We start from the raw sequence: 14,782 nt of genomic DNA, 5'->3' as shown, positions 1-14,782 counted from the left end.
TACAGACATTTCAAAAATAAATAGTGATATAATAATATATACAATTTATAGCAAGAGTTTTCAGAGAATAACATGCATGTAAAAAGCTTCACCAAAATTCAGAAAGCATTAAGATGGATCAGAATGCTTTAAAATATAGGAAATATGTTAAACTAGTTTCAGAATATACTTACACAGATTTTTCAAATTCGCTGTAAATTACGTTAAAATATATTGAAATATCTTGAAAAATGCATAAAAAATAAAGTACATCAAAATCGGTTTAAAAATACTTCGAACACTAAAAACTTCTAAATATCTCAGAAACTTCTAAATGCGTCCAAATATCCAGAAAATTTCAAGGTACTTACAACTATTTCGAGATACGTTTGAAAAGGCTATTACATCAAAATACCTTAAATTACTTCGAAAACATCTAAATACGTAGAAACGCTACGAAAACCTAAATACGTCGTAGTTCCTAGAAAACTTCAAGAACTTTGAAATGTTTAGAATTATATTGAAAACCTTCGAAACAACTATCACTTAAAATGCATCAAAATCCTTCGAAAACCATTAAATACTTGGAAATCTTCAAAAACTTCGCAGTATTTAGAATCCCAAAAATCTTTGAAAACCCTACCACATCGAAATGCCTCAAAAACTTTCGAAATACCTATCACATCAAAATACTTTGAAATCCTTCTAAAAATCTTTAAAACCTCTAAATACATCGAAATTCTCCGAAAACCTTGAAAACTTCAAAATGTTTAGAATTATATTAAAATCCTCAAAAATCTTATATAAACACATATAACATTAAATTACCCCAAAATCCTTCGAAAACCTTTAAACCATACTACTTCGAAAATCCAAATACGGCGAAATACTTCGAAACATCCAAAAACTTGGAAATAGAATTGCATTGAAAAACCTTCGAAAATCCTGTCAAATGCCTCTTTGGAAATCTCAAAATATTTTGAAAACTTCAAAACATTTCGAGAAAAAGATATTATTACATCGAAATACCTTGAAATCTTTCGAGAACCTCTAAATACGTTGACAAAACTATTAAACTACTTCAATAACACCGAAATACCTAGAAAATTTCGAAAAACTGGTAGTATAGAAGTTTGATCCTCATACATCATCATTTCCCCTCTTTAATATCATTTTGACGGATAATAAAACATTGCAGTATTATTATTAGTTCGTAAAAGGAAATGGTCCAATTCAAAATAGTTTTTAATTTCTCTGTCTTACAAAATATGATGGGCGGAGCACACACAACCAATTTTTACTGTAATAAGTGCAAAAATAAAGTAGTTACATTTGTGAAATTTGTGACTTGTGGTAGCTGTTACCATCCCAGTTATTCCAAACATTCAAAATTTGTAATTATTGACAAGCAGCTTATCAGATGTTATGAGAAAACTATAGACAGCGATACAGATGATGTATCTGACATAGGATTCTTTGACGCCATGGACAGCATAGCATCAACAATGGACAATAAGGTAGACGTTCATAAATATATAATAACTAAACAAAAGAATATGTTAATTTTCGAATTAAAAGATAAAATAAAATTACTGAACACACAACTTGATTCATTGTCGTTGAAAAATCGTAGGCAAACACCACCAGTGTAAAGACAGAAATTTTTAAGTACACAAAACCAACAGCAGAATGATAAGAATGTGCGAGATTCTAGATCGATGACATCGGACATAGTACGACCGGTTAACGATAAAAAGGAAATATCTGTTCAAGATATAAGTCAGGCCATTGATGAAGCCAAAAAGCATATAAATATTCCATCCTTAATTAACTCTGACAATAGCAATACTGTTGTAATTAAAGTTAAAAGTAATCAAAACTGGCAGCAAGTTTCAACCAAGGGATTTAACAAGCGGAGTCGGAAACTAATTGTTGGTGACTTCTCTGGACCCGCTACAGTAGAGGGTGTTGATTTAAAGTTGATATTTCTAAAACAAATTATGATAAAGCAATGAATGTCTCGATGTGACCTAACAGAGCTTGCGTTCGCCCTTTCTTCCGCCGAAAAAATGGGTCACAAAACAATGGCTAGCGCAAGTTCCCTTTAATAGTTCAGGTCGCAAATCAATCCATTATTATTATTATTATTATTAAAGTTATTCAACTAACTGCCTTTTCGGTCGCAAATAAAATGGATAAGTTGGAACTCATAGTAACTGAAGAAGACGCAAATGTAATTAGTGTTGTCGAACATTGATGTTGCACAAATGAAATGAGTTATATGGCTATTCCAGGATATACTTTGGTGACAANTCTTATATATAGACCTATCACATCAAATTACGCCAAAATTTACCTCGGAAATAGAATTGCATTGAAAAACCTTCGAAAAACCTGTCAAATCTCGAAATATTTTGAAAAATTTCGATAAAAAGAAATTAGAATCAATCGAAATACTTTAAAAATCTTTGAAAATCGAAAAAATCATCGAAATACCTCGAAATCTTTCGAAAACCTCTAAATAGTTCGTATAAGGAAATAGTCCAATTCGAAATAGTTTTTAATTTCATGGTCTTAATATGGTGGGCGTCGCACACAACCAATTTTTACCGTAATAAGTGCAAAAATTAAGCAGTTACATTTGTGAAATTTGTGACATGTGATAGCTGTTACCATCCCAGTTATGCCAAACATTCAAAATTTGGTAATTATTGACAAGCAGCTTATCAGCTGTAAGAATACTATAGACAGCGATACAGATGATGTATCTGATACCGGATTCTTTAACGCCATGGACAGCATAGCATCAGAACTGGACAATACGCTAGAAGTTAATATTTGTAAATACATAATAATTAAAAAAAAGGATGTTAATTTTCGAATTAAAAGATAAAATAAAATTACTGAACACACAACTTGATTCATTGTCGTTGAAAAATCATAGGCAAACACCCACCAGTGTAAAGACAGAAATTTTTAAGTATGTAAAAATAGCAGGAGAATGATAAGAACGTGCGAGATTTTAGACCGATGACATCGGACATAGTACGACCGGTTAACGATAAAAAAATATCTGTTCGAGATGTAAGTCAGGCCATTGATGAAGCCAAAAAGCATATAAATGTTCCATCCTTAATTGACTCTGACAAAAGCAATACTGTTGTAATTAAAGTTAAAAAGTAATCAAAACTGGCAGCAAGTTTCATCCAAGGGATTTAACAAGCGGAGTCGGAAGCTGATTGTTGGTGACTTCTCTGGACCCGCTACAGTGGAGGGTGTTGAAAGGCCTATTGCTTCGCATGTTTCTGATCCGAAGCCGAATACATTTACTCATCATTTAAAGTCGATATTTCTAAAACAAATTATGATAAAGCAATGAATGTCTCGATGTGGCCTAACAGAGCTTGCGTTCGCCCTTTCTTCCGCCGAAAAAATGGGTCACAAAACAATGGCTAGCGCAAGTTCCCTTTAATAGTTCAGGTCGCAAATCAATCCATTATTATTATTATTATTATCTTTAAAGTTATTCAACTAACTGCCTTTTCGGTCGCAAATAAAATGGATAAGTTGGAACTCATAGTAACTGAAGAAGACGCAAATGTAATTAGTGTTGTCGAACATTGATGTTGCACAGATGAAATGAGTTCTATGGCTATTCCAGGATATACTTTGGTGACAAGTTTTTGTCTTTCAACCTGTCAACATGGTGGATCGGCAATCTACGTCACTAATAAAGTCGATGCACAAACTATTGGCATCGAGAACTTCTGTGTCGAAATGTATGTCTAATTTTTACGAAGCGCATTTTAGTGATCATAGAGTTCTAACTTCAAAATATCAAATTCCAGTTAACAATCTCGAAATCAATAGGCAACCTATTTATGGACAATTGAGAGACCTCTCTGAAAGTAACGTTAATAACTTGCTTACAGTTGTATCAACGCTGCAGTTTAATGAAATATATACGGATGATACTGAACTAGGACTTACTAATTTTATGGATATTATATCTTATGCAATATACTCAGTCGAAATGGGTAACGCATGAAGACAAACTAGGAAAATGCACTATAGATTCTTAAAAGAAACTACATTGAACTCATAATACGCTCATAGCTACATCAAATAACTATATGGAATCTTGTTAATAGAGATACAGGCAAGAATAGGAATAGAAGAAAGAATATCACTCTAAATGTAGATGGTAACCTTTTGCTCAAACTCTTATCAGCTAGATAACGTCAATAGTTACAGAAAAAACGTTGCAGTCATTCTGGTGATAGTACTACCGATGTAATGTTATAACACTTTTTTCTTTATACCTGTTGTTGGATAGATTCAGTGATTTGAAAAATAAAATTACAACATTTACAAATCCTTTATCAGTAAGGTTGGTTGAAAGAATCTGATCATATTGCTTTTTTAATTAATCTCGCTGTAAGCAATGGTCACTTTCCAAAAGTCCTAAAAAAAACCATCAATAGTTCCCATTTATAAAAATAATGATCCCGGTGATATTGCAAACTATAGACCTATATCTTTGCTGAGCGTGATTTCCAAAATACATGAACGGGTAGTCTTCAACAGAGTTTTCGTTTTTATTGATAAATATAACATAAATGTCATGGCTTTCGAATAGGTAAATCGACCCAATCAGCCGCATGTAATTTTACTGAACAAATTTATAAATTGGTGGATAAAGGGCATGCATGTTGCCTGTATTTTCTTTGATTTGACGCGTGCATTTGACTGTCTCAATATCTCATTTGTTGAAAGTAAGCTATATTATATGGGTTTTAGAGGGATATTCTTAAATTGGTTGATCCACTGTCTCAATAATAGCTCCCGGTGTGTTAAAATAAATGAGTGTACTTCCGAAACTAGAAATATTGACTTAGGTGTAAGTACCTCAGGGATCCGTGCTTGGTCCATTAATATTTTTGCTATATGTTAATGATATGGTACAATATTTTGACTCTTCCGCATTAACGTTGTTTGCTGACCATACGTCTCTAGTGATCTCTCTATTGACTGTTTCGTAAAGTGGTGTGAATGCAATAATCTTATTGTTAATATTAAAAAAACAAATGTTCTGTACTTTCGCTCTCTTAGCGCGCCTGATGCTAAGCTGTGCCTACAATTTAATAACTTCATTTTATATTCTTCCGAAAGCACTTGATTATTATCAATTAATGTGGCATGAACATGTGGATGTTCTCAGTAGCACACTCAATAAATCGTTCTACGCGATTTCTCGTCTTAAGAACACTATGTCGCTGTGCGCACTACTGAATGTATACTACAGCTTAGTATACCGTCATATTTCTTATAAGGTTATTCTGTGGGGCAACTCAGTCAGCAGTAATCGAATATTTGTGGCCCAGAAACGGATCCTTAGGAAAATATTTGGCATTAGTTCTCGCGAAACATGCAGAAATTTATTCGCGGAAAACGAAATATTGACGCTTCCCTGCATCTACATCTATAAAATATAAATATATGTTAGAGAGGATATTAGTTACTTCAGTAAAAACTTTCGTCATTATATTCCACGCGGAATAGCGGTTTATTGAGTGTGCTAAAGCATAAAACTACCAAATTTGAAATGCCCGCTATGTACCAGGACATCAAATTTTATAATAAAATTCCACCTTACCATACATCTAAAGATAAGGAAATTTATAATTAAAGAAATGCTACTCATCAAATGTTATTATAGCATTGACGAATATTTAAATGACAATTTGTAATTGGAGATATGTGTATAAATACTAGTCTTGTGTTTGTCTCTGTACATTGACATGTCCTATACATTTTTATGTCTCAACTGATCAATTATTACTATTGTTATTATTATTTAAAACAGGCATTCCTGTAATATAAAGTTGTTAAGCAGTTTCCAATGGGTACGACCAATGAAAATAAAACTTTTGCATATTTTCTGTACAAAAAGCTAATGCAAATTTTTGTCACATCTCAGGCTGAGACGCCCCTGACAAAAATTTGGAAATTATTCTTAACGGGCACAACGGTTTATGCAAACTGGAAAAAGCGTACTCGGGACACTGGAAAAATATTGAGGGATAATGTAAGGAAAAACTGGATAGGCCTGTTTTTGCAAATTTTCCTTTGCGCAATTTTTTTATATGAGATGAAAGCAAATTCACAATAACCTATCTATAAAGAACTCATCCACTTACACACTTAAAAACTTCGTAAAGGGAATAAATTACCGAAATGGCGGAAATTAGTAGTTATATAAAATGAATTTCTGATGATATTTTGAAGCACTATTGTACTACGCCGAATAAAAAAGCGGTTAAGTATTTTTATAATGTTGTATCTTCCTAATTTACGCTCGTTACAGCAGATACGTACGTGTCTATAGCTGGAAAAATTCCAGTAGGACTTACAAACCAGTGTTTATTTGTGATATGTAAATTTGTTTGGTTTAAACGGTATTTCTAGCGCAAGTANACTACAGCTTAGTATACTGTCATATTTCTTATAAGGTTATTCTGTGGGGCAACTCAGTCAGCAGTAATCGAATATTTGTGGCCCAGAAACGGATCCTTAGGAAAATATTTGGCATTAGTTCTCGCGAAACATGCAGAAATTTATTCGCGGAAAACGAAATATTGACGGTTCCCTGCATCTACATCTATAAAATATAAATATATGTTAGAGAGGATATTAGTTACTTCAGTAAAAACTTTCGTCATTATATTCCACGCGGAATAGCGGTTTATTGAGTGTGCTAAAGCATAAAACTACCAAATTTGAAATGCCCGCTATGTACCAGGGCATCAAATTTTATAATAAAATTCCACCTTACCATACATCTAAAGATAAGGAAATTTATAATTAAAGAAATGCTACTCATCAAATGTTATTATAGCATTGACGAATATTTAAATGACAATTTGTAATTGGAGATATGTGTATAAATACTAGTCTTGTGTTTGTCTCTGTACATTGACATGTCCTATACATTTTTATGTCTCAACGGATCAATTATTACTATTGTTATTATTATTTAAAACAGGCATTCCTGTAATATAAAATTGTTAAGCAGTTTCCAATTGGTACGACCAATGAAAATAAAACTTTTGCATATTTTCTGTACAAAAAGCTAACGCAAATTTTTGTCACATCTCAGGCTGAGACGCCCCTGACAAAAATTTGGAAATTATTCTTAACCAGCACAACGGTTTATGCAAATTGGAAAAAGCGTACTCGGGACACTGGAAAAATATTGAGGGATAATGTAAGGAAAAACTGGATAGGCCTGTTTTTGCAAATTTTCTTTTGCGCAATTTTTTAAATGAGATGAGAGCAAATTCACAATAACCTATCTATAAAGAACTCATCCACTTACACACCTAAAAACTTCGTAAAGGGAATAAATTACCGAAATGGCGGAAATTACTAGTTATATAAAATGAATTTCTGATGATATTTTGAAGCACTATTGTACTACGCCGAATAAAAAAGCGGTTAAGTATTTTTATAATGTTGTATCTTCCTAATTTGCGCTCGTTACAGCAGATACGTACGTGTATATAGCTGGAAAAATTCCAGTAGGACTTACAAACCAGTGTTTATTTGTGATATGTAAATTTGTTTGGTTTAAACGGTATTTCTAGCGCAAGTATATATATGTCCAAATTTTCTACCTAAAAATCAGTCGACGCAGTAAACTCTTTAACAGCAGTTATATCTGTTGCTGTAGAGAATAGACATCGTCAGAGGTAAGTTTACAAAATTTTAAACCTTGTTGCATTTATTTCGTAAAAATGTTATTAACAGTTATATGCATATATTTTTTCACCCTGGCATCATTCAGCGGCTGCTTGTGGGCGTGGAAGTAGTTTCATGCATCTCTGTTCTTTTTTTTAAGATCTACTGGGGCGCCACGTAATTTTATTGTATGTTTAAATTATAATAATTACAATATATTTTAAGCAGAGTAAAGTTACTAAAATTACTAAAAGTTATTTCCCAAAGTGAAATGGACAGAAGAGAAAAAAAGTAATTCTGAAACTGAGTGTTTGTTCAGTTATAGAGTTTCTTTTGAAAAAAAAAAAAGGATATAATAATATCCCTGAATACCTGGGAATATCAGGAAAATATCAGAATGCGTAGGTTTAGAAATTTCAGGGAATTTCTCAAATTTTCATAGATTTTTTATAATTGCAAGTGATCTTTATTTACAATGTGCTGCCACTGAACTTTATATTGCTAAAAAGTAAATTCGTTACTATCACTATTTTTCTGACGTCTATTTGTACCTACCACCGTTGTCATATCGAGGGCTAAAAGGCAGTACCTCGTATGTTACAAAATGTAAATTTTACAGGGCGCATTAAAAACTGTTACGTCACAGCAGTGACAGAAACTTTTGTATTTTTCTTTCATTTATACTTATGTTGGAACTTACCAGGCACGCGCATGAAAGAAAATTATTAAAAAATAAATTATTGCAAAAAATAATGCTCCTTACAAGGTCCTGTTTCTAATTTTGTGTAACATACGAGCTAATGTTGCCTTAAGAAAGATATTGTATCCAAAGTAAAACTCAGAATCATTAATATAAAATAAACTTTTATTCATCAGAAGTCAAAATATTAGACAAAAGTACAAAAATATATATTTCTAAATATGGCGAAACTGTTTTTGATCAACTATGTACTTTTTATTAGAAAAAAAAAACAATAAAATGACTATTATTTATAGGGCAATAGGTCGTAAAATGACCAGCAATCCTTTGGTATGACAGCCTTAATCTGCTGAAGATGCTCGAATTTTTTTTTTGTTATGGGCAATTTTGCTTTAAATAGTTTAGGAAATTTGACTGTTGTTATGTCAATTGGTTTTGGGCGACAAGGCAAATCTTGAAACTCATCTTTAAAGTTAATTTTAAACTGAATTTTGCCCTCAGAATATTTTAAAATCCGTAAATCGGTAACTGTAGATCCGTTTAATTTTCCTGGTCTAATTGAGCTGTATTTCATGAGGTCTTTATCACCATAATTTAAAAAAAAAATCAAAGTCCATATTTTTTACATCGTACGGATTCTTAAATCTTGCCTCTCTGGTTATTTTTAAATAGTCACTGGGTAAATAGATTTCCTTACGTTTTAGCGCAGTTTCGATGGTACTGTGTACTGAGTCACACTCCATCTGGGTGTGACCCTTCTCAAGAAATTTTTGGATTATAACTCTTTGATATTTTTCAGAGAGAAATAGCAATGCATTAGACATTATAGCGTTTCTGTTTTGGGCCGTACAACCATCAGAATATATTATAATTGGAATTTTATTATCCTGAGAGTTTAAAAATTGTGTTTCTAAATAATTAACTAAAAAGCTAGCATAAGTCGCTGCTTGACCATCAGCCTCCGTTTCATTGAACCAGAAACAAGTGGCTTGATGGGTTCTTAAATTATAAACTGTAAAGTTGTGGCAACAAATTTTAGTTTTATAATACAATGTGCTTGCCTCAATTTGAGGAGCAAGCTTGACCGCTTGCACATCCATAGCTATCACATGACATTGACCTAGTTGAGAATTTTGCTTATCAGCATCTTTCTCTTCTCTTGCTAATATTTTTCTTTTAATATGATTGTTATATTCTTCCTCACATAAATTATTATTTTTGAATTTAAAACACACATCACATTGGTCCTTACGCGGATGAAAGAGGGAAATATTCATTTCATTTGCCTTTTTGGTAAGTGCAACTATGGATAAAGAGTTTTTATTATTTTCTTCACAATTACTTTGGTAAACTCGATAAAGCTGGCTGTAGGACTGAAAACACTGCTCAAGATATAACTTGTTTGTATCTTTTCTACAGTAATGAGAGGGCAACTTGTTTAAATTTTCTAAAAATTGTTTTAGAAATTGTTTTGAATCCTCATGAATATCTATTCGTTTCGGTCTCTTTGAAATTCTATGCTCAGCACTGTCATTCATACCATTCTCGCTTTCCATTGTCCATTTCTTGACAGACCACTCTCCAAGACTAAGGGTACTTAGATACATGTTCTTACATACACGCAGAGTTTCATTATTTAAATTCAATTCGTACTGAAAAGTTCCACTACGCCTTGAGAGTGACGTCTCCTCTCGTTTTCTTGGTCTTTTTTTATCCACACGCTTGACAGAATTCGACACATAAATTTTTCTTTGATCCCAATTCATAGTATTCCAAAATTGCTCAAAAATCTTCTTCCTACTTTCTTCACTTATTGCAGAACATTTTAATATTTTAGCTTTACTTTTACAATTGCAACGACGTCCCAGCCTTCTTTCGTCTCGTTCTTTATTATGAAAAGTATTTATTTGACCTTTGGATTTTGTATATCCTAGATACTTATCGCCCATCATTCTTAGGCGAGCATTAATTATACGTTTATTAATGCCTTTTACTTTACTAGTTTTCTTTTGGGTCATCACATTAAAATTTTCTTTGTTCTCTTCTTCTTCCAGTGATAGGTCACTACTGGAGCGTTCACTTTCGTGATTTGAAGATACGTCTTCAATACCGAAACTTTGTTTCTCTTTATCAAGACATTCTTCTGACCTTTGCAAACAGTCTATTGCGAAATCATTTGGTAGTGCGATATCTTGAACAGTTGGTGTTAATTCGACATCCAATATTTCTACAAAAGTATTTTTCTTATTTTCAATTAATTCGATTATCACATTATTGCAGGTACTTAAATGGGAGCTATCGACTAAACAGTTATTATAGTTGTTAACTTCAGACTGATTTTCCGAAAGAATTTCGGTAGCTGCACAATAATTGTCTATCTGTTCATTTTCGAACACAACTTCTGCGCTATTGACCAATTTACTAAAATCTTCTGGGCTAAGGGCATCATTTAGTACTTGATCGGTAAGGACGATGTCAGGAATATTTTGGTGTATTGTAGCTGGTTCTTCATTTTCTACACTTTTGTGTTTGATCATTTGCATAATTTTTACAGTTCTTGAACTAAACATCTTTGGTTTAAAAATTCAATTTAAACACAGGAAATCGTAAGTAGCAAAAGTTTTCAACGTTACAGCAACTGCAGTACCTCGTAAGTTACAACCTGTAATTAAATAGCATTTTTTACGAAAAACAAAAGCAAAATAAAAATGTATATTGTGTACAATTATTTAACAAAACTAAATAAAATAAAACACGAACATTATTACTAATAATCATGATATTTACCTGAGTAATTAGTGAAAATCAACACTCATTAGCACAGTACACACACAGCATGCGCCATTTTGGTAACATACGAGTTGCTGCTCTTAAAATTTGGTAGGTTTCCTTACGAGTTACTGTTTATTAAAGATTACTGCAAAATTGTGGGCATATTAAAGTTAATCCAGTCATCAATAGATGGACAATGAAATTTTACGTCAATTGACTCTAATAACTAATTTTCAGCAAAATTGTAACATACGAGGTCCTGCCTTTTACCCCTCGATATGTTTGTTGGTTGACTATCATTAAAAATTATTTACGCTATTAATATTCCCATTTCAGCTTTTTAATCCTTACCGAACCAAATTAAATTATCACTGCCCAACAGAGATCTTAAAAACAATTAAATATACAGACAAGTTTAAATGGACAAGATAGTGCAAATATCTCCTATTTGGATTTTAGGAGCAAATTTTTTTTCTAAATCAACTGTAAATGTTATTAATTGTTACTATTATTACAGTCTTATTAACTCTTAGTAACTGTTATTCGCAGTCCATTTGAAACAAATTTTTGAACCTTATCGTATAATTTGTTTGATATTACAACAATACCTATCTAATTATATATTTTGAATATAATCCAATTTGGCATCCATACTAAAAAAGTGAGATTCTTGCAGTAGTAACAAATTTGGTTCATCCTCTATATCAGTATAATGACTATTTAAAAGCTGAACCAAGTAGGAAAATTTTTCACGATTTTGGAAAAAATGCTTCTAATAATTTTTGCTTGCCTGAATACTAAAAAAGCGCAACGAAATTTAGAAGAAAATGGCTTTACTTTAATAGACCAATATTAAGAATGTTCTCAAGTTTTTTATAAAGTATGGAGGTTTATTGACCAAATTTTAAATAAATTGTATTTCCAGAATGTAATAGTTAATTCAAAAGTTAGGAAAGCTGTATTTCTTATTAGTACTGTACCTTCGTCAGGCTATGTGAAATACTTGAAAAAATTAATAGAGTTATCTCTTTAGAGGCGTCCCAAGAGTATAGAAATCTACCCAGTACTGTCCTGAAATTTTGAAATTCTGACTTCAAGAGACTGTTGATTTTCTGTAGAACGTATATAGAAAAGTTATAACTATAACAATTTTTAGACAAATTAGTTTTTTTTAAAGGGTCACTCTCTACCCATCTAGATTGTTCCACTGTGTTGTCCACTATAATATGTAGAGATCATTATATAACTCCTTGTATGCGAAAGTAATAGATTTAGGGTTTCTTGATTAAAACACAAAACTAACTAAATTTGCAGAAATAACCTCATCATATCAATTACTTTTGGAGCTTTCATCACTCTATATCATTTTGAAACAAAGTATAGATAGAATTGTTGTTACCACATTCTACAGTTTCATTGCAGAAAAAATAATATAATTTATGTAATCTCTGGAAAATTTGCTTCCTTTCAACCGCATAGAACTCCATTTTATCAATTAAGAATTATATTTGAAACCACTTTATAATTTTTACTTATAAAACAATGTTTTTTTTATAAATTTGTGATTTTTAGATAACACTTGTAGCAAAAATGGTGTTTATAGGAATTCCAATCCTCTTTACACTCTGCCTGTATATCCAGAAGTCAGCATGCGATGTAGATCCTAACTTAACCGTAGAGAATGCAAATGCCTTCATAGCTGAAAACAAAGATACCATCAACCAAACATACAGGTTAAAGTACCACGCAATGGCACCCATAGGATGGATCAACGACCCCAACGGGTTTATCTTCTTCCAAGACGAATATCATTTGTTTTATCAGTACAACCCATACAACGCATATCCCAATAAAATCCACTGGGGTCACATGAAGAGCAAAGACCTGGTGCATTGGGAAGATCTGCCAGTAGCTTTGGCACCCGACCAGGACTATGACGCCGATGGGGTATTCTCTGGTAGTGCCATAGTGAAGGATGGGAAGTTATACGTGATGTATACAGGAAACAGCGGTGACAGACAAGTTCAATGCATCGCCGTCTCTGAAGATGGCATAAATTTCCAGAAAATCGACCAAAATCCGGTGTTGGACGCAAATAGTTTACCTTCGAACGCGCAGCCTCAAGATTTTAGAGACCCGAAGGTATTCCAACGTGGTGACCTCTACTACGTTGTAACTGTATCTAGAACCGTGAACGAGACAGGACAAGTGTTACTTTATCAATCAACGGACCTAATCAACTGGGAATTCAAGTCTATACTCCTCGAAGGCACCACGGAGCAGGGCAACATGTGGGAATGCCCAGACCTATTCGAACTGGACGGGAAGGATGTCTTACTCCTTTCTGCCATTGAGATGGCCAGGTCTGGTAACGACTACAGCAACATGGATTCAGTTGTTGAATTCATAGGCGAGATGAACTGGGGCGAAGGGAAGTTCGTTGTGGAATCCATGAAAGAACTTGACCACGGAATGGACTTCTACGCTACTCAATCCACTACTGATAACCAGGGGAGAAGGATCGTGATAGCTTGGATGAATATGTGGGCTAGAACTTACCCCACGGCTGACCTCGGCCACGGCTGGGTAGGAGCCATGACTTTACCACGAGAACTTCACATTAAACATGGATCTTTGGTACAGAAACCTATTTCTGAAATTGCCCGTTTCTACAAACCAGTAGCCAAGTATGTAAATATCAGGTTAACGAACCAAACTCGTAGATTTCGCAATGTCAGAGGAGTTGTTGGAGAAATGGAACTCCAAGTCAATTTAAGAAACACCAAGACCTTCACTATCGAACTAAGAGCTAACGATGACGAAAAAACTATTCTTTCTTACAATACCGAGAGCAGTGAGTTAACTTTGGATAGGACTAACAGTGGCATAACCATTACTGGAAATGAAAATCCTCAAGTTTTCGCTCGCAAGGTTCAGGCTTCCTTGAACCACAATCGTTTGAAGCTTCAGGTATTCCTGGACCGATCTTCTGTGGAAGTGTTTGTAAATGATGGGAGAGAATCTCTAACTGCTACTGTATATCCAACCGAGGTGCCTTCAGATTCAATTCGGTTCACGGCGGAAGGAACAGCTCTAATAGAGAGATTAACATTTTCCAAGATAAATTTGCACTAGAAAAATATTTTTTATTAATCTGTTGTAATTATACAAAAAATCGTCTGTTATTGTTTAATTTGGACTCTTACAGAAATAGATGAAATAAAAAATTATGTTTGTTGATGTTCATATTTTTATTTACCTCAAGCGCCGAAATTAATGATAAATACACCAGGATAATTAGCGAAAATAAAAGAGAAACTCGAAAAAATTCCTATAGGCGAGATTATTGTAAAATTGTCTAAAGGAACATAATATAAGACATCTCTCATCTCGTGAGTCAAAAAAATTTATTAGCTAACTTTTCTATTTAAACAAATATGTGAGGAAAACAGTTTTTTCACTTTGCAGGGAAAACCATCAATTTTAGCGAAAAGTGACTCACAGACAGCTTATAGGGAGTAAAATTATCTACAAAATGAGACTTGTTAAATTAAAATCGGTTAATAAACAAAAAAGTTATTGCAAAAAAAA

General features: G+C 33.0%; 1 protein-coding gene across 1 annotated transcript; it reads left to right on the top strand.

The window, feature by feature from the left end:
* Positions 1–7,669: 7,669 nt before the first annotated feature.
* On the top strand, positions 7,670–14,404 carry LOC111691591 (beta-fructosidase-like). The gene is made up of 2 exons (XM_023454663.1): positions 7,670–7,730; positions 12,764–14,404. Exon 2 carries the CDS (start codon positions 12,782–12,784, stop codon positions 14,324–14,326), a length of 1,545 nt encoding a protein of 514 aa, XP_023310431.1. The 5' UTR covers positions 7,670–7,730; positions 12,764–12,781; the 3' UTR covers positions 14,327–14,404.
* The last annotated feature ends 378 nt before the right edge of the window (positions 14,405–14,782 follow it).

This window comes from Anoplophora glabripennis, unplaced genomic scaffold (genome assembly GCF_000390285.2).
Source record: "Anoplophora glabripennis isolate ALB-LARVAE unplaced genomic scaffold, Agla_2.0 scaffold164, whole genome shotgun sequence".
In the NCBI taxonomy this organism is placed as follows: Eukaryota; Metazoa; Arthropoda; class Insecta; order Coleoptera; family Cerambycidae; genus Anoplophora; species Anoplophora glabripennis.
Note: the sequence above shows the minus strand (reverse complement) of the source record. Positions and strands in the feature narration are given on the sequence as shown.